General features: G+C 31.2%; 1 protein-coding gene across 3 annotated transcripts in view; it reads left to right on the top strand.

The window, feature by feature from the left end:
* Nucleotides 1-461: 461 nt before the first annotated feature.
* Nucleotides 462-27369, top strand: part of LOC129616479 (reticulon-3-like) — a 149840-nt gene continuing 122932 nt past the window's right edge. Inside the window, exons 1-2 of one of the 3 annotated variants that reach the window (XM_055532129.1) lie at nucleotides 462-608; nucleotides 1087-1847. In XM_055532129.1, the coding sequence (XP_055388104.1) occupies nucleotides 1094-1847 (754 nt within the window). In that variant the 5' untranslated portion in view covers nucleotides 462-608; nucleotides 1087-1093. Of the gene's footprint in view, nucleotides 609-808; nucleotides 945-1086; nucleotides 1848-27369 lie in introns of those variants that run through there. The other 2 variants (XM_055532127.1, XM_055532128.1) reach the window with 2 other exon arrangements.

Here is a 27369-nt window from a genome sequence, read left to right on the forward strand (position 1 = left end):
TCTCATTTGACCAATTTAAAGTTTACTGTTATGAAATTTTCAAATAGAGCACTAGCGAGGCCCATTGTTACACAATACTAATCAGAATATCGGGTTACCTAGTATTTACGAAATACTACTTTTAGTATTAAAGATAAAGGAAGTTGGCAACCCACTAATTAGCAGAGTATATTTATGTACTTACACAAAAGGAACAGGGATTTTTCAAATACAAATTTTGCATATTTTTCCCATTTTTAATCCTTACAGAATCGTTAAATTACAAGAAAAAAAAAAAGATTTTTTATAAAAATTCTGCAAATGATGTAATATAATTTGTCGATTAGCGTAACATTTTTAAATTATGTACTTTAAAAAAAAATAAAAAATTGCACAGACTCAGAACGTTAATATATGTATATACATGAATATATAGGAATGGATATTTAGAATATTTTTCCACGAAGCTTTCTGCTTCAGCTTTTTAAGATACAAAATATAAGCTTCCATGTACTCATGCATGTGAATTAATACCAGTAAGCTTATAATTATGCATATACGAAAATTTTATTAACTAATATATATTCAACTTATAAGGACTTACAAGAAAAACGCTTAAGAACCTACAGGTGAGTTTAAAGGACAACCTATAGAGATTTACATTAGTTTTTTTCTATTTAAAGAATATTTTAAAATCACTTCAGAAAAAAATTATATAAATGGAAAAATTGACTAAATATTGATACTAGTGAAATTTTAAAAAACGAAATACTGCTGAAATCAAAAAAGATTTGCTTTTCAAACGTTATCCCTTTTGTCACTATTTTTACCGTCCTACTTTTCCTTCGTTTATGTTGTATTAAATGAGCGCAGGATCATGAAAAATTATTGTTCTAAAGACTTTTATTATTAAAGTCAGAATATTTTTTGAACTAAAAATATTTGAATCAATTATATTTTAATATGTACGAAAAAATTTAAATTTTGATAAAATTTTATTGACTTTTGAAAAAAAAAATTAAGATACAAATTTACATATTTCAAAACTATATTTTAAATAATTTTAAAAGAAATATTTCTAAAAGAAATTTTAACTTTTTTTTTAAGTAAAAGTATGAATTCTACGAATCATCAATCTGTCGATACTGCTTCCAAAAATGATGATGAGGATTTGAGTTATCGTAAAAATGGCGCCACTTTAGAAAACCATACGGTATATAGAATAGCTGCTACGAAAAACGAAGAAAATGAATTAAATAGCACCTCAATATTACAATCTTCTGAGAATGATTATGGAAATCATCTTGTTGATCACTATAATATTAACTATATAAAACAACACTTTCAAGATGATATTAAAGTATGCGAAAAGGTGAATGATATTGAATTCAATTGTAAAATTCCGGATAATATTAACGACAACAATCACTCGTCCCAGCTTAATGTTAAAGAGGTTGATAATAAACTTATAGATCCGCACAATGATATCATTTTTAATGAAAACAAGTTTTGTTTGAAAAGTCTAGAAAATTCCATTAATAAAAATGATGATAATATATTGAAAGAGCAGGAAGGCGACTTAAAAAACTCATTAAACACTATGACACAAAAAATGAAATACAATGATGATCAAAATGATTTTCGAAATAATTCAGGATATGGTTCTCCCAAAAGAAATGATAATGAAAAGTTTATTTCGTCTGAAGATTTACTTGCTGACTTTGCAGGTCCAAGAAATGAAATATTCCAAGATGCAAGTTTACCTGAAAATCTTAATGTTAAGAAGAATTCACAATCTTTAGAACTTTTGATTCCAGAAAAAACTCAAATGATTCAAGTTGAAGAAATATTTTATAAATTTGGCTTTGGTGAGTACAATTTTTTCATTTATGTATATTTGTGGTTAACGCAATAGGACATATCATACCAAATAACTTATTACTATTTCAAATATCAAATATACCCGAAAGTACGCGAAATTTTTTTAAACATTATTTTTCAATTTTTATGAGACTATTGTCCTTAGACTGATATATTTTGTGTTTTTTGTTATATTGAAATTAAATTATTATTATAAAAACAAAAATGTATACTACTTAACATGTGGGTTTTATATTAAATTGGAATTTTTTAACGCAGAATGTTTCACCATGCTGCTATTTTTTCGCATGCTACTGTATATGCCCAATTTCGTTCCACGAAAAGGTATAATAAATCAGATTATCAAAACCAAAAAGAAAAAATTCAACTAATTAGTGTTATACCAAAAAAACGGCTTTAATTATTAAGTTTTGTTGCAAAAATTTTTGCCGATCAATTTTAAATAAGTTTTTGAAAATTTCTGAGTTTTGAAACAAAATGAACAATGTTATTGAATGCTTTACAGCGTACACCTATATGTGAACAAATCTCACCTAAAATATAAAGATAGATCCGAAGGATTTTTCGAAAAAAAATTATTTGTATTATTTTCTATATCCTTAAATTAAAATATAATTTCATATACAAAAGTATTACACTTCAGTAAATAATTTTATATAAGAAAAGTCATTATGGATTATACAAGTCTACTTATACATTTTTTGTTTATTTTCATTTGCAAATTTAAATTGGTCTTGAGTTATCACGTAGTTTAAAGTTTTTTTCTTTTACACTTACTTACTACACTTAATCTTATCAAATAATTTTACACATATATCAAATGATAGTTTTAAAATTAATTGATGTTGTTTTCTAAATAATAAAAATGATATTTATTTTATTTTGCAAATTTTTATTAATTTTTCCCTAAAAAGATATCCCTATAAATGCAATTGCGAACAGCTCACGTTAATGGACGGACATTCCTAGTATTGCTATTTTTAACTCGAGTTTGCATTTGAGTATTTCTATTATTTATTTAATTTTCAAATATTTACAATATATTAATATTAATATTACAATATATTAATATAATAATATAGTAATATTTATAATCTACAGTTATGTAATTTTGAATAGTTTAAAAGATAACATTAAGCAAATTCTAAACAACAGAAACATAAAGAAAAAATACCACAAAAGAAAATAACTCAGAATTAATGTTTAAAATAGTTTTTTAACGTTTCCTCATAAAAATTAACATAATATTAGCATTGAAGATTAATTTAAAACAAGTAAAAACGTTTCAGTCGGTATAAACCGATTGAATTATACCCTACACCTTTCGTTATTGTGTAGCAATTACTCGAACCTGTGAAATCATTCTATAGAAACTTCACGGATATGTCTGACCTATAATTGGACATCCGACTGCCAAGTTTCATGAATCTGACTTTTTAATTTTTTCAAATATTTAAAATTAGCTTTTGGAATTGCATGGCAAGTATCTGAACCTGTCAAGCAATTCCATCAAAACTTCACAAATATATCTGATCTATAATCGGACACACAACTGCCAAGTTTCATGAATCTGACTTTATTCTTTTTCCAAATATTTAAAATAAGCTTTTAGACTTGTATGGGAGCTATTCGAACCTGTCAACCAATTCCACCAAAATTTCAGAAATATATTTGACCTTTAACACGACACACAACTGCCAAGTTTCATGAATCTCACTTTATTATTTTTCCAAATATTTAATATTAGCTTTTGGAGTTGCATGGCAGGTACCCGAACCTGTAAAGCAATTCCTCTAGAACTTCAGAAATGTATTTGACCTATATTGGACACATGACTGCCAAGTTTCATGAATCTGACTTTATTATTTTGCGAATATAAAAAATTTGCTGTTGGAGTTGTATGGCAGCCATCCGAACCGGTGCAGCTATCCCATTATAATTTTTAGAGCATGTGTAGAATATAATTGGACACATGTATACAAAATTTTACATTTATAGCTTTATTTGTATTTGAAATATTTAAAATAAACTCTTTGAGCTGTATGGCAGGTACCCGAAACTGTTGTTCGAATTAGTCCAATAACAATAGTGTTCGTCCTTGGCACAAAAGAAAAAACTTGTGAAAGGTTCGTGTCGATTGCGTTATTCGTTTTTGAGTTATCGTGCGATCGGACGGACAGACATGCCTAAATCGACGCAGAATTTGAGGCTGAGCAAGAATATATACATATATATGTCCATATCGCAGATGACTCCTTCAAGTAGTTACAACCCCCATACCAAAGTTAATATACCCTTCACGTGCAGAGTATAAAAATACTATCTCCACTTAAAATTTTAGGTTTTTTACTAATAGAGAATAATTTAATTTTTTAGCTATTGACATACTTATTACAATTGTTAACATTTGTTCCGACCATAATCAAGCACTTCGTGAAGGGTATATTAACTTTGGTATGGAGTTTGTAACTACTTGAAGGAGTCATCTGCGGTATGGACATATATATATATTCTTGCTCAGCGTAAAATTCTGAGTCGATTTAGACATGTCCGTCCGTCCGTCCGTCCGTCCGATCGCACGATAACTCAAAAACGAATAATGCAATCGACACCAAACTTTCACAAGTTTTTTCTTTTGTGCCAAGGACGAACCCTATTGTTATTGGACTAATTCGGAGAACGGGTTCGGGGAGCTGCCATACAACTCAAAGAATTTATTTTAAATATTTCAAAAACTAATAAAGCTATAAATAAAAAGTTTTGTATACGTGTGTCCAATTATATTCTACACATGCTCTAAAAATTATAATGGGATAGCCGCACCGGTTCGGGTGGCTGCAATACAACTCCAACAGAAAATTTTTTATATTCGGAAAAATAATAAAGTCAGATTCATGAAACTTGGCAATTGTGTGTCGAGTTATAGGCCACATATATTTCTGAAGTTTTGGTGGAATTACTTGACAGGTTCGAGTAGCTCCCATACAAGTCTAAAAGCTTATTTTAAATATTTGGAAAAATAATAGAGTCGCATTCATGAAACTTGGCAGTTGTGTATCCGATTATAGATCAGATATATTTGTGAAGTTTTAGCGGAATTGCTTGACAGGTTCGGGTACCTGCCATACAACTCCAAAAGCTTATTTTAAATATTTGGAAAAATAATAAAGTCAGATTAATGAAACTTGGCAGTTGTGTGTCGAGTTATAGGTCAGATATATTTCTGAAGTTTTGGTGGAATTGTTTGACATGTTCGAGTAGCTCCCTTACAAGTCTAAAAGCTTATTCTTAATATTTGGAAAAATAATAAAGTCAGATTCATGAAACTTGGCAGTTGTGTGTCCGATTATAGATCATATATATTTGTGGAGTTTTGATGGAATTGCTTGACAGGTTCAGGTACATGCCATACATTTCCAAATTTGGAAAAATTATAAAGTCAGATTCATGAAACTTGGCAGTCGGATGCCCAATTATAGGTCAGACATATCCGTGAAGTTTCTATAGAATGATTTCACAGGTTCGAGTAATTGCTATACAATAACGAAAGGTGCAGGGTATAATTCAATCAGTTTATACCGACTGAAACGTTTTTACTTTAAAAAATTAAAGATGTACATGTAACCAAACCATGAATAAATAAATAAATAAGTAAATTTAATGCTAACTATAAACTAAAATACCAAAGAAATCTCAAAAATTAAAATAATACCAAGAAAACAATTGTGCTATTGAACTATTACTTAAATCGAAATCTTTGTTTTTATTACTATTATATTAAATGTATAACTTTTTTTAAAAAGAGTGTTGTATAATAGAGGATAATTGTTCCTATAAGTTGTTTGTATCTGTTTTTCTATTTATTACACATGAAAAATTGCTTTCGTGTATGTCTGTTTGCGTCAAATTTTATAATTAAATTTGCAGACTTATTAATATTCAATCTCTTTCAAATTTTGTACAAATACTCTTCACAATGCAATATCCTTCGAACTCTAATTGTCCTTTGTTTATACAATCTTATAAGTGGAATTGAAACTCAAAGAGTTTGAGAGAACGGTAGAAAGAGAGAGAGAGGTAAAGAGATGGAGGGAGAAGGAGATGAATTGAGGTGAATTGATGAAAGAGAAATATAGAGTAAGGTGGAGAGTAAGCAAGATAAAAGATAGAGGGAGATGAACTAAAAAATAGAAGAAGAGGGAGGGGGAAAAGAAGATTAAAGTTAGAGAAAAAGGATGAAGGAGATTGGGAGAAGAATAGAGGGAGACGAAGATAGAAAAGTGGAAAGGAAGAGGGAGCGAAGAAGGAGAAAAAGGGAGAAGGAAAATAATATTAAATGTAGAGAAGGAGAGAGAAAGAAAGACAAGGGAAGGAAAAGGTCTTCAACAAAACGTACGAAAAACGTTATACCCGTACGAATTAGTTATCCTATTTGCGAATAAATATGCCATAGCTGACCATAGGACTGACTATGACTTTAAGTTGCCATATTACCATATTAATTTATGCAAAATTTTAGTACTGTGATTTCAATATTTTTTACGATATGGCCAAACTACTATTGAGAAAAAGCCTAGCAATTTCAACGAATTTTATCAAACGCATTGGCCTCACTAATATATTCGCTTGTGTGAAATTTCAATATCATAGCTTATATAGTTTCTGATATATACCCAAACAACTTTTGAAATTGTGTGACAGCTACCAGAAGGAGCCAAGCAATCTCCACTGCTCTCATCAAACAACTCGGTCCTCCTTATATATTTGCTTGTGAAAAATTTTAATAATATAACTTTTATAGCTTCTAAGATATAGTCAAATAAGTTTTAATGTTGCATGGCCACTATCCGAACTCCAATTATATCCAATTTAAAAGAGCTCTGGCATTTACTATAATGAATCAGCTAAATCGACTCAGAATTCGAAGCAGATCAAAAACATACACTTGAGTCTATATCTCAGACCATCATTTCTTAGTGTTACAAACGGTAAGGCAAATAAACTTCACAAAGGACCTTCTTCTGAAAAGTTTGTATATGTTTGATGTGTATTTGCTTATCACAACCCCAAAGCTGTAAGCCTACTTATAGGATTTACCATTTGGTTATATATAAACACTTTCATTCTTGTTTGTTGTAAATCTAGACCTACGACCTAGCAGCCAATAACTTTTAATTGGCTCCGCAGTCGTAGGTCTCTATATTTGTTTTCTAATTCTACTCTTTTCTTCTTTACGTGTTCTTTTTATCTGAGCTTGGCATCAGTCGAACCTAGGTACTTCGCTGTATTTTAGATTGATTAGTTCAATTATGGTGAATTTACTAAAATTTTGTTTTAAAATTTGCATGTATGCAAATTTACTTTCAGTTAGCTTTATTTTCCATGTATCTGTCATTAACATATATCCTCCTGCCAATATTACCATCTGCAAATTTAACCACAGTAACACTCTCTAAATCTGGCAAACCGCTTGTATAAAGCACGTATAATATAGGAACCAGAATACTGCCTCAAACACTTCATTCCTAATTTCCCAAAGCGTAAAGTACTCCTCGTCCTGTTTGATACGAAAAAGCCTGTCAGATAAATATGACTCAATTTTTTTAGTTTTCATATTAAGATGTAGTATTAAATCTTGTAGAACACCTTTGTAACGTCCATAAATGTTATGGAGCATAATTCACTTTCTTCTTACACCTTTTTTGCAATACTTCTTATTCTGTGTACTTGGCATGCTTTCTTCTAAAATCAAATTGGAATCAATTTCTTATTTTCTATTATCGGCATCAGACTTGTTAGCAACAATCTCTTAAAAAGTTTTAATATCATTGGTGACTAATATCTTTCAAGCACCAGGAACATACCTCAGATTCAATGCAGCATTTATCACTTTTTCATCAAAAATATCAGTGGCCATTGGCAATTTTCTTAATGTATCAGCAGTAACGAGATTAAAATCTGGGGCCTTATTCGATTTAGGCATCTTTACTGCTTGGCAAATTTTATCCTGTTTAGGAATTTGTTTAAATATTTCCATTGCATTATTGTCAATTTCTTTAGTTTTCATGCCTTTCCTAGGTCTTTTGCTTAGATAATATTTTGCAATTTCGGAAGGTACTTGTGAGTTTGGTACACCTTTTTATTTTGTTTGATGCAAAAGCATTAATATCATTTTTGTGTTTCTTTTATGATTACCCAGGACCTGTTTAGGTGCATCACTAAATTTTTAATAGTTTTTGTTTTTTTTTTTTCCTTTATTCACTCCTAGAAGGAGCATAGGGCTAGTGCATGATTTCTCATGCAATAGTTTCATAGCGTTATAGAGTTTAACTAGGTAGGTGACTAGCCTGCCGTAGTTTTATTTATATAAATTATTTGAGGTTATTAATATTTACTGTTTATTTTTCTTAGTTTTTTTTTTTTTTTTTTTTAATATCGAATATTACGATTATTTGAAAATTACTTGTATAATATTTATTAGTATTGTATATTAAGTTATAATAATATTGAATATAATTTTTATAGTGACCTGACCGGGGTTTGAACCCGAGACCTTTCGGTTAAAGGGCCGGTGCCATAACCACTGCACCAAAAATTTTTAATAGTATTCACATTATTTTCTTTCATTTTCTAACTTTATTTATAAAATCTACGTGTTTAAATCCCTTTGGATAAGTTCACAATTAATATCCTGAGGATGTACTTAATATCATGATGGATGTACATAGATTTCTGACGATTCCAATTTGGCTCTATTAACAGCTTTAATTAATTGTCTGTAATTATTTTTTTTTTTTAACATTTATTTTTAGTTGATAATTACTCATCACGTTTACCTTCACGTCAATAATTTCCTCTTTGAAGTGCGTGTAATTAGTTACATTTCTCACTTTTACTGGTGGAGATTTACGTTTTTTAAACTGAGGATTTTTCATTGACGGAAATCTCAATACTTTAGTGCTGTTCATTTCTGGTGAACTTTTAGCTTTTCTCTTCTTTAAGTTTCTTTTGGTTTTAAAAATCCAATCAGTTTCTCTAACTAACTCTTCCTCATCTGTTTCACACACGACTGCATCTACTTTGTCTTTTTCGGTGCCAATTGAAGCTGGATTCTGCTGTCGCTAATAGGGTGACACTTACAACCCTTGAGCACTTGCCAAACGGGTTCATTAATTTCAATAAGTGATCCTTCTTTTCCACTTGCGACTTCTCTGAATATTCAGCCAAGCTCTCGCCGATAGTCGTGGTCTCTACATTTATAGCCTTTATATTGGACATGTCATATTTGATTGTAAGATATATGGTCATTGACCCAACCAGTTCTTTCCTACTGCCGTCCCTCTGGGATCGAACACAAATCAGGAAGCCATCCATTGTGAACTAGACGCACCTAGATTTTATTTGCATTTTAGTCGTACCACAAGCACGCCTACTGTAAAAATGTAAAAATTTTTATCGTTTTCATTAAAAACATATACAGGAATATGTAATATGATAACTGATATTTGATTTTTATTTTATAATTAAATTTTGTTTCAAGCCAAATTTCGATTTGATGTGATGTTTATGTTCGATGTTATGTGTGATAAAAGAAATTATTTAACCGTTGAAATTGATGATCTGTTTCTGGGCCTCCGAACAATTTTAATTTTTCACTGTCGTTGACAAAATACTATAGAATGTTAACAAAAGTGCCAATTTAATTTGTATTGAATGAAAACTTAAGACAAAAATGTACCATATATGTATGTCAGTATAAATATTTATTGGTCTTCGCTTTAGCCTTCAGCCAAAAGTAAAATTATTTTAACTCAAACCAAATGCGTGGCTTGATACACGAACTATCAAGCCACGCATTCAGACATTGACGGAAATCCAGCCATTTCACTGTTATTAAAAATAAGTAAATTTTGTTTTTTTTTTTAATTTAAATGAAATTTTGCTTTTTGTAAAAGATTCAAAATAAGACAAAAATTGAATTAACTATGAAATAAGAAAAAATTGAATTAGTTAGTAAGCCATTAGTTTGAACCAACTTTATTAACTTTTTTAGCTACTTTTAATAAGAAATCTCTTCGATTTGTAAATAATTTCTTTTGTTAATGAAAAACAAATATCTGTGTTAATGTTGGCACATACTATGATAAAATGTGTGCATATTAACGCAATGTCAGTATATTTAATAATGAAAAAAAATTTAAATAATGAAAAAAACAAAGTGTTCTATTAAAAAAAAAAATTTTGAAAATCAAATCATATGTATGAACTGAATATGATTTAAATATTTTAAAAATTTTTAAATTTTGGAAAATTTTTGAATTACATACTTATATATTTATTATGAGTGTGTGGTATGTGAAGTTCTAAGAAAAATATTATTGTATTTGTGTTTGTATTTATCATAAACTAGTCGTGCGTGCTTGCATTGCAAGCCTTGCAAGTATTATGCCTGTAGTTTTGAAATTGTGTTCCATTCTGTGGCTGAGATATTTTAAGTTTACTTTTTTTCTTCAAAAACACACCCGTAATATACATATATGTTTTTTCTTAATAAATAATAAGATAAAACTTAAAATAAGAAAAGTTCCGAAAAATAATTACTAAAAAATACATAATTAAACAAATAATTAGGTTCTTTAGTCAGTCCTCTTAAAGTAATGCGAATAAAACGCATGACTGTAGAATGAGTTAAAAAGAATGCTAACGTGTAAAGTGTTATGTGTATAGAATACGATTTCTATGCAAAAAGTCCCAGATTCGAGCCCTGAAAAATGCGATTTCCTAGATGAACTTTTTTTTATTGATAATTTATTGATAATTTTATTTTTGTTTAAAACGAATTTAAAAAAGCTTCTCCCTTACAAATCAATATCAGCGAGTTTCCATTCTAAATATATTTTTGAAAATACCCTATTTGTAAAAAGTTTAATACAATAAAATAACATTTTCTTTTAAAATTTTGTCCTAAAAATATATTGTCAAGAAGTTTAATGTACACTTATGTTTTGCTTACTAATACATTTTGCAACAGATCGCGGAAAGAATACATAACTAAATGGGTACATACATACTTATTATAAAACAATGTAGATTTTATTAAAACATTACAATTTGCTTAAAAAAGTGATCACTTTTTGTTATAACTCGCACTTCCAAATATGAATTTACATACAATATTTATACCAGGATGTAGTACCATTTTGTAAAAAACGGTTACAAAGCACCTTGGGAGGGGGGTGAAGGGGGAGGGCGGGTGAAATTAATGCTTTTATAATTATATTATATAGCTAATAAGACAAAACCTTATTAGCTATATATATATAACAGTAGCTATATATATAATGTAAAATAGGATGGTTTTTGAAGAGTTATACGAAATGTGAACAAAATATAGAATTATAAAGGGAAATTCAAGGTACTGCGTAGCCTAGTGGGTAGCGTGGTAGTCTGATAGCCAGAATGTTATTGGATCAATGCTTGCCTAGCGGGTTGTAGTATTTTTCTTTTTCTGGATTATTTTAAATTTTTTTTTTTATTTTGTTTAAATTTTTTGTTTTATTTTTTTTAATATATAACAGATAAATATTATTACAAAAGTTTAAAGAAAATTTCCAAAAAAACATTGTTATAATAGTTAAGTGCATAAATATGTATGTATATTTCTTTTAAAGCTTCCTAACTAATTCTTTTAAGCATATAGAAAGCTTGGAATAATATTCAAAATTGGAATAATATTCAAAACTGGGGTTTGGCATATAGAAAAACATAATTATTAAATCATGGGGGTAATATATAGAAATAAATTTTGCAAATAAAGAAAAGGTTTGGGCAAAAATAAAATAATAATTTTATTCAAATATATGTATGTACATATGAATGTATTACATACGTACATACATATATTCTGTATGTATATTTTTTAAAGCTTGCTGACGAAACATAATATTCAAAACAATAACAAATGAAGCATTAATATTCAGATGCCACAAAACATCTGATGTCTCATAAAAGCTGACATTTATTTAAGTTTATTTCGATTTTGCGAACTTAAAATATGTGAGATCATTATATTTTCGAACACTATTTATTTCTCGTTCTCGGTTTGTGTTTCCAATAATAAAAAGTAATTTTATTTGTTGGTTTGCGTCTCTAGTAATATAAAGTATAAAAGAAAAACGTGCTTTTGTTATACAAAAATTTTTTCAGAAAATCTTAAAATAGAGCTATTTCGGGGCTCAAAAGTTTCAATGTCAGATTTTTCTGGGACCCTAGAGGCAAAACCCTATCTAATGCCTTTTATCCCATGTCTCTAGCCCATCTAGAAGTACCCGTACTTTTTGACACCTGAAAAATGGCTATATATATAACTAGTCGTGTGTGCTTGCATTGCAAGCCTTGCAAGTATTATGCCTGTAGTTTTGAAATTGTGTTCCATTCTGTGGCTGAGATATTTTAAGTTTACTTTATTTCTTCAAAAACACACCCGTAATATAGATACATACAGATATGCTTTTTTCTAATAAATAATAAGATAAAACCTAAAATAAGAAAAGTTCTGAAAAATAATTACCAAAAAATACCTAATTAAGCAAATAATTAGTTCCTTTGAGATCTAATACCTTTGAGTAATTTATTTTAGAACCTCGATTTGAGTTATGTCGCATAAAATCTTAAAATACTTTTTACAATAAGCACTTTAAGAGATAAATTACTATATACGCATAAAATAATTCACTATTAAAATGCATGCATGTGTGTATTTGCAGTTTTAATACATGCGAATTAAACGCGTGTTTGTGAAATGAGTTACCACCAATACTAACGTATATAGGGTAATGCGTATAGCATACGATTTCTATGCAAAAAGTCCCAGGTTCGAACCCTGAAAAATGCGATTTGCCAGATGAACTTCTTTTATTGATAATTAAAACTTTACAATTTTCTTAAGAAAGTTTTCACTTTTTGTTATAACTCACACTTCCAAAAATGAATTTATATACAATATTAATACTTCCAAAAGTAAGTAAAAAATTACCCCTATAGGATGTAGTACTATTTTGTAAAAAACGGTTACAAAACATCTTGGGAGGGGGTGAAGGGGGAGGGCGGGAAGAATTCTTGCTTTTTCTGGGACCCTAGAGGCAAAATTCTACCTAATGCCTTTTGTCCCATGTCTCTAGCCCTTCTAGAAGTACCCGTACTTTTTACCACCTGAGAAGTAGCTAAATATATATAATGTAAAATATGATGGTTTTTGATGAGTTATACGAAATATGAATAAAAAATAGAATTATTAAGGGAAGTTCAAGGTACTGCGCAGCCTAGTGGTTAGCGTGGTAGTCTCATAGCCAGAAGGTTATTGGATCAATGCTTGCCTGGATGTTGTCGTATTTTTATTTTTTTTGGATTATTTTAACAAAATTTTTTTTTATTTTGTTTAAATTTTGTGTTTTATTTTTTTTTAATATATAACATATAAATACTATTATAAAAGTTTAAAGAAAATTTCCAAAAAAATATTCTTACAATAGTTTGGAAAAATTCGCAAAAATTTTAAGTACATAAATATGTATGTAAGTATATTTTTTTTTAAAGCTTCCTGAGTAATTTTTTTAAGCTTTCTATATGAATTTAATAATATTGAAAACTGTAGAATATATAGAAATAAATTTTAAACGCATAATTATTATATCATGGGGTTAAACATACAAAAATTAATTTCTCAAATAAAGAAAAGGTTTAGTCAAAAACAAAATAATAATTTTATTCAAATATGTGTACATGTATATATGAATATATGTACGTATGTATATATGAAAGTTTTAGAAATGAAGATTTTAATATTTTTCGTTCCAACATATGAACGTATGTACATATGAATGTATTAGAATGGTAAATTTTGAAATTTTGCTGTTGGGACAATTAGAAATAAAATTATTAATACAAACACACGATATTATGAATGTATACCTAGTTTTTTTAAAACTGCGGGTGAGCATATAGAAATAAATTTCTCAAATAAAGAAAAGGTTTAGGTTAAAATAAAATAATAATTGTATTCAAATATATATATGTACATATGAATGTAATTTTTCAAATAAAAAAAAGGTTTCTGCATGTATGTATTTAGCATTTTAAAATTTTCCGTTTGGAACAATAAAAATAAAATTCTAACTACATACGTACATACATATATTCTGTATGTACATATATTTTTTTAAAGCTTGCTGACGAAACGTAATGTTCAAAACAATAACAAATGAAATATTAATATTCAGATGTCACAAAACATCTAATGTCTGATAAAAGCTGACATTTATTTACGTTAAGATTAATTCAATTATCCGAACCAGAAATATGTGAGATCATTATATTTTCAAATATTATTTATTTCTCGGTTTGTGTTTCTAATAATAAAAATAACGTAAAGCGTATCATTTATTTCTTGGTTTGTGTTTCTAATTATAAAAAGTATAAAAGAAAAACGTGCTTTTATTATACAAAAATTTTTTCAGAAAATCTTAAAATAGAGCTGTTTCGGGGCTAAAAAGTTCCAATGTCAGATTTTTCTGGGACCCTAGAGGCAAAACTCTATCTAATGCCTTTTGTCCTAATATCTCTAGCCCTTCTAGAAGTACCCGTACTTTTTACCACCTGAGAAGTAGCTTTATATATATAATATACGCCCACATAAAAACGCTTTTTATTCAATTTTTTTTTAACAGAAATTTTCATTTTTCAGTCTTTTAAAAAGAATATTGGTCAAATCAGAAATTACAATTTTTCTATTTGGTTTTTGTACCTACTTGTATAGACTACTCCTTGAATATGCATACATACATATGTATGTAAACATTTTGTAATTTTCAGTGTATTTTTCGTAAAAACTGAAAAATAAAAATTTGCCATTCAAAAGCTCTGTCTCTTATAGAATTTGAAGAGATGAAAAGTAGAAAAATAATATGTTCACGTTTTCACTTCTTTTTAAGCGCGAATGTCAAGTTACGCGCGCCAAATATCTTCGAGATAATATGAATAAGATCAGTTAATTTACCCATAGATAAGATAGTTATTATTGATATACGTGAAAAACCCATAATGATTAAACAATACAAAATCCTCCTCGAAATATAGATGAGGTTGTATCAATACTTATATACTAAATTTAAAATCAGAAATATCCCTACTCTAATTTATTGCTAAACTATTTGGTTTACATCACTGATGAGCAACCAGCCCGACTGATGTTCTTTTGCGGCTCGACAAATTTTTTTTGCGACTTAAAAAAAATTTAAGTTTGTTTCACTTATTTACTTATTGTTTAAAAGAAAGATTTCGCAAAGACAATATTTTTTTTAGTTAATTGTTGGCATTTCGCAGTATGCTCAATGTGTTCTCAGATCTCAGAGCTTATTGAATTGCAATCTAAAATCGACCTTCAAAATAAATTTCGAGAAATTAGTCTCATGATTTTCATAAATCGTACTTCCCCGCCGAAAAATTCCCAATATTATCAGATCATGCAAGAAAGATGGGTAGTCTTTTCGGAAGTTTTTTTCCGAACAGCTTTTTTCAAAAATGAAAATTATTAAAAACTCAGCTCGAAATCGACTGAATGATGAAAGGTTGGTAAGCTGTTTACTTGTCGCAGTTTCTAATACGCCCGCAAATATTTCTAAACTTGTCGACAAGAAGCAGTGTCAAATTTCTGATTAAAACTTTTAATACTTATTTTTATTTTTTCTTATTATAATTTTTCAATCACTATTTTTATAATAATATGTTAAGTTTAAGAAAATAATTATAATATCTAAGATACATTCAATAAACATTTAAAAATAACTACAAAAAGCCTTGAAATTACTTATTACTGAAATTAAACTTACTTCTTAATGAAACTAGAAAATAAATTTGCTATAACTGCGGCCAGGGAAACGATTGCTTTTTCTAATATAGCCCAATTTAAAAAAAGGTTACTCATCACTGCTTTACATTATCATCATTTTTATTTAAATTACAAAGAACATTTTATTTACAATATGAAACAATACAAATTCAAAATTATATTATACAAAGACATCTGTTAAACTTAATTTTTGAAACATAAACAAAAATGAAAATTTTCTTTATGAAGGTCGCAACAGATAAATGTATTTTTAAACCGTTTTTATTTTTACAATCTTTTACAATTTTAATTATCTTTACTATTAGTAATACATAATAATTATTGTTATACCCTTACCATATTGTAGACAATATATTATACAAATATATGATTATAAAATGTTACTAGCAAAATATTCCTATTATAAACACATTTTATTATTCTTATCTTTCAATGTTAATTTTTAAAAGTATAAAAATACAAAATTAAGTAAATAGTAAATTTCTAAAAATGACCTGTGAATTTATAACTATTTGTTGTTGTTGCGTCTTAAACATTCTCCCCGCGTTGATTGCTTGCACATTAAACCTTAAGATCATTTTCTGTTACTGTTACTGCTTTAGACTATTGTTTAATTTTATATTTTTTGACCGCATATGCTGTAACGATCATGATGCAGAAACCAATTGCCAAATAACTTATAATATACTCATGTGTATCACGATTGGAAATTTCTTCGTAGTTGTTCTCTTATTCCTTCAAGGTTTGTATAATATGTTGTTTGATTTTACCATACTCGAGAGAAAATGAATCGGTTATATTTAACAGCTTAAAATATACTTGGCTGAACATAGCAAAGTCAATTTGTTATTGCACTTGAGATCGTACGTGAAATGAGTTACTGAAGCTGCCGTCGATTATTTTAAACGTTTGAAACGTTTAAAATAATCAACGATATAAAAACGGTTTCGCAAAAAAGGCGCCGCACAACATTGAATTTTTCTCAAAATAATATAGAAATAGAAATTATAAAAACAAAATTAGACAAACTTGAAACTAAAATTCATGAAACCAACCAATGAAAATTAAGCAATACGATACAGGTTTGCGGTGTTACAAAAAATGAAAATGAGGATCAAAACGTTATTGTTAACAATATTTTGAGCAATTTGAATGTCGATCCTAATATGAACTTAGTAAAAGATGTATTTCGCAAAATAATGATAAATTTAAATTCCCGGGCTCTGCTCCCACCATTATAGAGTTTATGAAAAAGGATTCTCAAATCTTTTTGCTGTCAAATTACAAAACATTAAAGAAGGAAAAAAAATATCTTCACACATGAATGATACTTAATGATAGCACTAAACATCCAGTTTTTAGTAATGAGTGCCTTACTATTTAAAAGAGCTCGAGACCTGAAAAGGGAAAATAAAATTTCATTTGCATGGGTAGCTGATGGTAAAATATTGATTCGCAAGGATGCAAAAAGCAAAATAATTCACTTGCACAATATAAACACACTAAATGAAATCTATTATTAGAACGAACAATTTATTATCAGTTCACCCAAGCAATAAATACTTTAATAATTTTATTAAAATAAATTTTTTTTTTTTTTTTTTTTTTTACCGAGAGGAAGGGTGAAAAATCTTGAAAGACACTGCCAGACGAAAAGCAGTAGTGTGGAACTTTAATCCACTAAAAAACACGCTCCTCAAAATAAACTATAAAACTAGTCGAAAACGACTAACCATTAATTTTGCTCTAACCTTTTTGATTATTTACAAGCATTTGATCTGGCACAATAGTCCGTAATACTCTATTTTGAAATCTTTGTATAGATTGGATATGAGTCTGCGCAGCGCAGCCCCATAACTGAATACCGTAAGCCCAGGCAGGCTTAAATATTTGATTATATATCAAAACTTTGTTGTATATTGTCAATTTGGAACGCCTCCCCAAAAGCCATTCGATCTTTCTGTATTCCTCCTCTAGTTGAGATCTCTTTTTCTTTATGTGCTCCTTCCATCTGAGCTTCGCGTCCAACGTCATTCCCAAATACTTCGCTGTGTTTGCGGACGGAATCAAGACGCCATTTATTCGAACCGAAAATGAATTGTCAATTTTCCTATTAGTGAAATTTACGTGTACTGATTTCACCTCGTTAAGGTTTATATTTCACTTTCTAGTCCATTCTGAGATCTCATCACTAGCCCTTTGCAACTTTTGTGTAGATTCATTTTCATTTCGTCCTATTGCAATAACTGCTGTATCGTCAGCAAATGTAGCTGTTGTCACTCCTTCCGTTTCAGGAATATCACACGTGTATAGCAAGTATAACATCGGGCCCAATGTACTCCCCTGTGGTACCCCCGACTTGATATCCCTAAGCGAAGAGTACTCCTCTTCCTGTTTAACTCGAAATACCCTATTAGTCAGGTAAGATTCGAGCAGGTCAACATACTGCCTTGGTAATCGCCTAAGTTTTTTTATTAATCCACAATGCCAAACCTTATCGAAGGCCTGGGCTACGTCCAAAAATATAATAGAACATATTGTTTTTTCTTCCAGTGAATTTTCTATTAGGTCAGTTATTCTATGAATCTGATCTATGGTTGAGTGGTTCCGGCGAAAACCAAATTGATGATTCGGGATTAACCTTTTACTTTCATTTATAGGCTGGAGTCTTCTCAATAAAAGTTTCTCTAGCAGTTTTGAAATCATAGGGAACAATGAGATTGGTCTATAAGAAGTCGCCTTGTCTATAGGTTTGCCAGGTTTGTGCAGCATGATTATTTCTGCAACTTTCTAAATTTCAGGCACGTAATTGAACCTTATACACGCATTTATTAGGCGCGGAAGCATCGTTATACCCCTTTTGGGTAATTCTTTCAAAATATCGGCCGTTATTAGGTCAAATCGTGGGGCCTTTTTAAGTTTAAGAGTCCTGATTTCTTCTATGACCTCTCTTTCCTTGACAATTGGAATAGTCACGCTATCCCCAACAAAAGCAGATTCCTCATTTTCATACACGCTCCGGCTGTCATGCAGAATATATCGGGCTCTGCTCCCACCATTATAGAGTTTATGAAAAAGGATTCTCAAATCTTTTTGCTGTCAAATTACAAAACATTAAAGAAGGAAAAAAAATATCTTCACACATGAATGATACTTAATGATAGCACTAAACATCCAGTTTTTAGTAATGAGTGCCTTACTATTTAAAAGAGCTCGAGACCTGAAAAGGGAAAATAAAATTTCATTTGCATGGGAGCTGATGGTAAAATATTGATTCGCAAGGATGCAAAAAGCAAAATAATTCACTTGCACAATATAAACACACTAAATGAAATCTATTATTAGAACGAACAATTTATTATCAGTTCACCCAAGCAATAAATACTTTAATAATTTTATTAAAATAAATTTTTTTTTTTTTTTTTTTTTTTACCGAGAGGAAGGGTGAAAAATCTTGAAAGACACTGCCAGACGAAAAGCAGTAGTGTGGAACTTTAATCCACTAAAAAACACGCTCCTCAAAATAAACTATAAAACTAGTCGAAAACGACTAACCATTAATTTTGCTCTAACCTTTTTGATTATTTACAAGCATTTGATCTGGCACAATAGTCCGTAATACTCTATTTTGAAATCTTTGTATAGATTGGATATGAGTCTGCGCAGCGCAGCCCCATAACTGAATACCGTAAGCCCAGGCAGGCTTAAATATTTGATTATATATCAAAACTTCGTTGTATATTGTCAATTTGGAACGCCTCCCCAAAAGCCATTCGATCTTTCTGTATTCCTCCTCTAGTTGAGATCTCTTTTTCTTTATGTGCTCCTTCCATCTGAGCTTCGCGTCCAACGTCATTCCCAAATACTTCGCTGTGTTTGCGGACGGAATCAAGACGCCATTTATTCGAACCGAAAATGAATTGTCAATTTTCCTATTAGTGAAATTTACGTGTACTGATTTCACCTCGTTAAGGTTTATATTTCACTTTCTAGTCCATTCTGAGATCTCATCACTAGCCCTTTGCAACTTTTGTGTAGATTCATTTTCATTTCGTCCTATTGCAATAACTGCTGTATCGTCAGCAAATGTAGCTGTTGTCACTCCTTCCGTTTCAGGAATATCACACGTGTATAGCAAGTATAACATCGGGCCCAATGTACTCCCCTGTGGTACCCCCGACTTGATATCCCTAAGCGAAGAGTACTCCTCTTCCTGTTTAACTCGAAATACCCTATTAGTCAGGTAAGATTCGAGCAGGTCAACATACTGCCTTGGTAATCGCCTAAGTTTTTTTATTAATCCACAATGCCAAACCTTATCGAAGGCCTGGGCTACGTCCAAAAATATAATAGAACATATTGTTTTTTCTTCCAGTGAATTTTCTATTAGGTCAGTTATTCTATGAATCTGATCTATGGTTGAGTGGTTCCGGCGAAAACCAAATTGATGATTCGGGATTAACCTTTTACTTTCATTTATAGGCTGGAGTCTTCTCAATAAAAGTTTCTCTAGCAGTTTTGAAATCATAGGGAACAATGAGATTGGTCTATAAGAAGTCGCCTTGTCTATAGGTTTGCCAGGTTTGTGCAGCATGATTATTTCTGCAACTTTCTAAATTTCAGGCACGTAATTGAACCTTATACACGCATTTATTAGGCGCGGAAGCATCGTTATACCCCTTTTGGGTAATTCTTTCAAAATATCGGCCGTTATTAGGTCAAACCGTGGGGCCTTTTTAAGTTTAAGAGTCCTGATTTCTTCTATGACCTCTCTTTCCTTGACAATTGGAATAGTCACGCTATCCCCAACAAAAGCAGATTCCTCATTTTCATACACGCTCCGGCTGTCATGCAGAATATATCGGCCAAATGATCCGCAAACGCATTTGCCTTGTCCTTGTCAGTTTTTGCCCACGTTCCATCTTTGTTTTTAATAGGAGCGAGATGTTTGATAGGTTGCTTCATTTTCTTTGTTGCCCTCCACAGTGAGTAATTGGTTTTCTCACACGCCGTCAAATTTTGAACATAATCAGCAACCGAATCCTCTTTGTATTTTCTAATACAGCGTTTTAGTTGCTGCGATTCATGATTATATCTGGTTTTATCAGCAGGATCACGCGTTTGCTGCCACCTTTTTCTCGCCCGCATGCTTCGTTTTACTTTTGCTTGTTAATGCCCGCCCTCCTAATAACGTTAATTTTGGAACTATTCCAAGCCGCATTTTGAATAATTTTAGTAAAGTTTTCGGCCTCCTCATCTATGTGCTGGGTCGTTCTTATTCTTTTCCTTAGATCTATTTGTCGTTCAATCTCTAAGCGAAATCTTGACCAATCTGTAGTTCCATTTGTCAGCGCAGGTTTCACTCTTTTCATAACTATATTTTCCTTAAGTACAAGAATAACCACCGAATGATCGGAGTCAAGATCGTAGTTATCATGTATCTTGATGAAATTTTTCGCAATCCGTTTCGTTATGAAAAAATCTATTAAATCTGGACACTTATTAACATCGGTTGGCCAATACGTTAGCTTCGCGGTAGAATGAAAAAGGTACCCCGTGCCGCCAATTGCTGTCCTAAGTTCTCTTCTTCTAGTTGAAGTATGCCTTGAACCCCAATCAATGTGCTTGGCGTTAAAGTCACCCCCCAATATAAATCTATCGCCCAGGTCTGTCAAAACGCATTGAAACATTTCTGCTGTAATTTTAAATCTAGGATGACAATATAATGCAGCCACTCTAAATTTCTGCTTAGTCGAAGTGACCTGAACCGCTGTCATTTGCATTCCCTCGGTTTGCATCTGGTGCAGATCGCAATGCACCACATTTTCTTTTATTATTATCGCCGTTCCGCCCTTCGCTATATTTCCAGGATGGGTCGAGTTGTAAATTCTATAACCTGGAAACCGAATCCTGCCTCTTAAGGTTATATGTGTTTCAGTTACGAGGCACACGTCTATATTCTGTGTATGCAGAAAAACTTCAAGCATGTCCTTTTTATTTGCAATACCATTGCAATTCCATGTTGCTATTTTAAAATTACCTCGCGCCATCATTTACGAGGTCTTTTGGTAGTCGATTTTTTCCCTTCGCTCTCTAAAATACTCAATCTCTGAGAGTTTTTGTCCATCATATCTAGCATGTTCTGCATCATATTTTGCATTTTATATCTGTTACATCTGTCCCTGTATGTTACATCTTTTGAGACTATTCTCGAGGTGAATTTCCTCGGTGGCCGTTCAGAATTCTTCAGGTTGTTGTTGCTGTACAAATTTCTATGTTTTTGCAGTTCCTTAGCTACAAGGCATCCCCTATAGTTTGCTGGGTGGACCTCCAAGCAATTGGAACACTTTGCTGCAGTACTCTTTGGCTTACTGCAATCTGATGTTAAGTGCCTGCCTGCACATTTAACACAATTCGGTTCTCTCTGGCAAAATTTTTATGTATGCCTATACCTTTGACACCTTTTGCACTGCGGAATGGTCCTGTCCTTTCGAAGTGCCTCTATCCTAACTTTCATCCTGTTTATGTAATCGATTTCATAAATTTTTTTCATCTCTTCTTCATTTGAGAATGTTAACATAAACAGCGGTAGAGGCCCCATAATGTTTTTCCCATTTTCTTTAATTTTTTTAATTTTAGTGGTTACATCTAAGATCTTGTAACCCCTAGAGCTTAGGTCTTCCCTTATATCTTCCGGTTTACAACTGGGGTGAAGACCTCTTACCATAACTTTTATTGGTCTGGCCTGCTTGTTTTCATAGGTATGCTATTCTAGTCCAGATCAATGCACGGCCCCGGTAAGATTCCTGTAGTCCATTTCGGAATTTACAATAAGCTTAAATTGATTGTTGTTCATCATTTTAACCTTATAATTGATGTCCTTATTTTTTAATGTTGAATCTATTTTATTATAGTCAACCAAATTACTTATGACTACTGGGGGCGGCTTAGAGTCTTTCGTGACATCGCCTCGACTTTTAGAATCAGGAACATCCGCTTTCTCAGTGTTGGTTGTCACCTGAACCATTTCCGGAGACGATTCCGCTTTTCTTTTTTACTGGACCTCTTTTGTTTTAGGATCCAATCCGTTTCTCTGGCGAGTTCCTCCTCATCTGTTGAGTAGGCGTCTAAGACTGACCTCACCTGCTTTGCTCGTGGTGCAGCCTCTTTTTCTTTATGACTGCCCACATTAGACTTATTGTTTGTAATTTGCGTATGGTTCTCTTTCTTTAGTTTCTCATTTTCAGCCCTCAGTTGAAGAACCTCGCTTTTCAAAGCCACACAGAGCTGTTCCAGTTGGCTTTGTGTATGTCAGCATTCTGATCATCACTTTCTTTGTCTTGAGCTTTACTCATGTTTATACCCTTATTTGTCTGTGGAGCTTGAATGTTAGGTAGTCCACCTTCTCTATTTCTATTCTTTTCTAAAATCCGCACATCAGATGTAGGTGGTGTCATCTACTGCCAGGATTCAAAAACTGCCGTCCCTCAGGGATCAGACGCAGACTAGGGAGCCGCCTATTCTAGGTCAGACGCTTCTGGATTTACCGCCCGCGCGCTTCCTAACCAACGAAACCCGGATTAAGCGCCGAGTACTCGCTTTCACCCGCTCTCGTCAGCCTTACTAAGTACGTTGCCCAGGAGACACCCGGCAGATAACTATGTTACCTACCTTCTAGGAGGTAAGAGTCGGATTTGTTGGCAAAGCTGATGTTTTCAGAGGGCATTTCCTAGCATTTTCAGCCTCACATGTTACGAAAATGTGAGACTGACTAGGGCCCATGCCAACTTTTGTCCCCCCGTCAAATAAAATTTGACGCCAATGATTCCTTCAAAATATTATATCTGAATGCGCGTAGTCTTAAGGATAAAATGGAGGATTTCTAAATTATCTCTTAAACAAATTTTCGCGAAGAATTAGTCAAATGTCTGAGCAAAACGAACAGCAATAAAAAACCGTATGCTGTGGGTGATTTTAACTAAAATTTATTTGAAAATAATACTTACAAAACTACATATAAAAACATTATGTCAATGAATTCTTTGTACATTTGCAACGAAGATAACATAACGAACACGTATCGGACACTTGTATTGATCAATTTTAGACAAAAAACCTTAACGAAAAACTGTCATTGTCTTATGTCAATCTTGACGTATTAGACCACTATGCAATAGTGATCGAAGTGTACCAATAAGTAGGAAGTATGGAGTATCTCACAATAGGGATGGGTTGAAAGCCAATTGTATGGATACTGAAAAATTGTATTAGATATTGCAAAATGAGCCAATTTCTTTCAACGCAACGAAAAATTGTGATCCTTGTAATTAATTATATCACCGGCAAGGTAGAAAAGACATCAATAAGTCAATTTAAAAGACTATAAAAAACAAAAATAAGGCTCCTTGCATTGACCAGGAGTTAATTGAAATAGTTAGCATAAAAACTTTTTGGTATAACAAACTAATTCGAAACCCCGTAAACGCAGACTTACGACGTTTGTACAATTACTACGGAAACAAGGTTACCAGCCTACGTAGAAACAAGAAGAAACTATATTTTCAGAAAATTTTTGAAAAAAGTAAAAATAACACTGGAAAAACCTGGAGTTGCATCAAAGAGGTTCTATACAACGGTAATAAAAAAGACCAGGACCAATACCTGCTAAATGACCTGAATGACAAATATAAAAATATAAAAATTAGTGAACTTAACACTCACTTTGCAAAAATTGGTGAATATTTAGCGCGAACCCGTCAAGACTCTGTTTTTTTAGCTCTAAAAAAACAGATAAATGTTTCAAATTCAAACAAGTCGACAAAACAGATATATGTAACATTATAAAAAACTTGAATAACTCAAGGTCAATTGATCCTTTCAACATGAACACCAATATGCTGAAGGCATGTAATAAACACTTGTGCGAACCCATTGTCATTCTGGTCAATAAATCTTTCAGGGATGGTACAGTCCCAAAACTGCTAAAAATAGGGAGAGTTCTGCCAATTTATAAATCAGGTAATAAGGATGACGTAAGTAATTATCGGCCAATATGTCTACTGCCCATATTAGCAAAAATAACAGAAAGAGCAGTATATATCCAACTTAACCAGTTCCTAGAAGATGGTGAACCTTATTATCAAATAGACAATATGGTTTCAGGAAAAAATGTTCTACTGAAACGAGCCTATTTGATATGATAAATAAGATGCAGAAGTTGAAAGATGTGGGCAAAATTGAATCACTGTTGTTCATTGATCTTAAAAAGGTTTTCGACACAATTGACTTCCAAATATTCTTGAAAAAACTATATAGTTATGGTGTTAAAGGTGTGGCATATAAGTGGTTTAGTTCCTATTTAAGTGATCGATGGCAGTACACAGAACTAAACAATTTTAGAAGCAGTTTAGAAAACGTAAGGTACGGTGTGCCACTGTACATACAGGACATCTTACAACTGTGTGACAATACTGATGCCTACCTGTTCGCCGATGATATCTGCCTTGTGTTCCACGCCACTAACTTTCAGAACCTAGAATATGTAATGAATAAAGAGCTGGGTATCATCAATGATTGGATGACGTCGCAGAAATTAACCATGAATCCGAGCAGATCCAAGTTTATGGTAATTCACCAAACACCTCCAGCGATTACAGTACACATTAAATCTCATAAACTGGAACGGGTCACTGAATACAAGTACTTTGGATTCTGGATTGACTCTAGGCTAAAGTGGGACACTCACATTATTAACATGAACAAAAAATTAAGCTCGGTAGCTGGAATATTTGCCAAAATTTCATATTGTATACCCACTAGTGTCAAAAAAACTATAGACTACGCACTTTTTGACAGTCATTTAAGTTACGGTATCAAAATATGGGGAGCAGCTTACTTTAAATATATCGAAAACCTTCAAGTAATACAGCACAAGGCCATAAAAAACTTATATAACCTCAACTGGCTGTAAAGAACTCAATATTATACATAAAACATACAATATTTTAATGATACAAGACCTAATAAAATTAAATTTAATGCTACTAATTCACAAAATTGAAACATTTCAAATACATACGACAACAGCGTTAGAAAAAAGGAAAAATAAACACAACTTCAACACTAGAAACAAAAACCTTATTCACCTGGATTTCAAAATTACAACAAATTACGGTACTTCAACATCATTATACAGAGCGGTTTAGTTATATAATAATTTAGACATCACTCTAAAATCACTAACTACTCATAAATTAAAATAAAAAAAAATTGACATAAAACATTTTTAAATAACTATGTCGCTTAACAAAATAATTTTTATAAAATAGTTTATTGATTTCTTGAATTATATTTGTACTTATACGTTATCTTATCATCATCACTTTTGTTATAATTTTTAAATTCAAAACCTTACTATTTTATGCATTTACATCTGCTTATTCTAACTTACCTTATTAAAACATGAACTACTTAAATTTTACAATGTATTAAAACTCCTATTGTTTTGTATAGTTTTAGCATACTTTCGTTATAAGGCCTTTTTATGAGAGAAATCTCTAAGGCATCAGATGCATTGAAATAAAAAATAATAAAAAATAAAAATAAAATATTACTATCTAACGAGTACAACCATGAATTTTCTTGATGATTGTACTATTAAATTGAATTCACATTCTATTTCTTTTCAATCTTTGATGAAAAGAGGCCGGAGTTGCTTACATTGATAATTTTCATTGTTATACGAAATACAATTATGCCATTCTGCTGTTGATAAGCTATATGCTAAATCCTTATGAAGAGTTTTCATCAAAAATTCATTATCAGACTCTATATTAACAAATAAGTTGTTTATTCTCGTTGGAAATGAAACAATTTTAAATATTTCTAATTCCAATGATCTTATTAAAGGAATACTTAACGTGAATATAACAGAGCCGTTGCTTACTTTTGATTTTACTCCTGTTATTCCATACACCTGTGTTATTGTCAGCACCTGCAATTCTGCTGGAATGACCTTTTGTAATTCTCCTAAATACTCAACGAGCTGATGAGGCTTTAATATCAGTGTGTTGAATATTTCATGATGAACATAATGAATAATATTTAAAATAGTTGATTGAATTTTTTTGAACTCGTTAATTAATAGAGTCATGTATTGACTCAACATTAAAAATACTTTTTGAAGCTTTTCATTTTGCTCACTAGACATTAAATGTTGTAATGTACGCTTTACTTCATGTTTCTTCATCAATAACGTTTAATTGCTGCAATCTGTTAATCTGACTCTTTTTAAATAAATTAACTGTGGCCTCAATGATTGAAGTTTGATTTTGGATAATATGAAAGTATTTTGCTTGTTTGTTCTCAAATTCTCCCACAATTTTTTTCTATTTTTTCTGCGTATTCATCGTCTAGAACTCCAAATAATTTATTTGCAATGTTGCCTATTATGTTGACTAATCCTCGCTGCTGACTGCATGTGGTTGAGAACAAGAGTTGATTTCTTTCCTGCAGTTCTTGAATCTTATGTTTGAACCTATCTAATATTAACATTGATATTTTTATTCATTGTGTCTGCTATAGTTGTCATTTGGTTTATACCT

Source organism: Condylostylus longicornis, unplaced genomic scaffold (genome assembly GCF_029603195.1).
Source record: "Condylostylus longicornis isolate FDR11 unplaced genomic scaffold, ASM2960319v2 ptg000223l, whole genome shotgun sequence".
NCBI lineage: Eukaryota > Metazoa > Arthropoda > Insecta > Diptera > Dolichopodidae > Condylostylus > Condylostylus longicornis.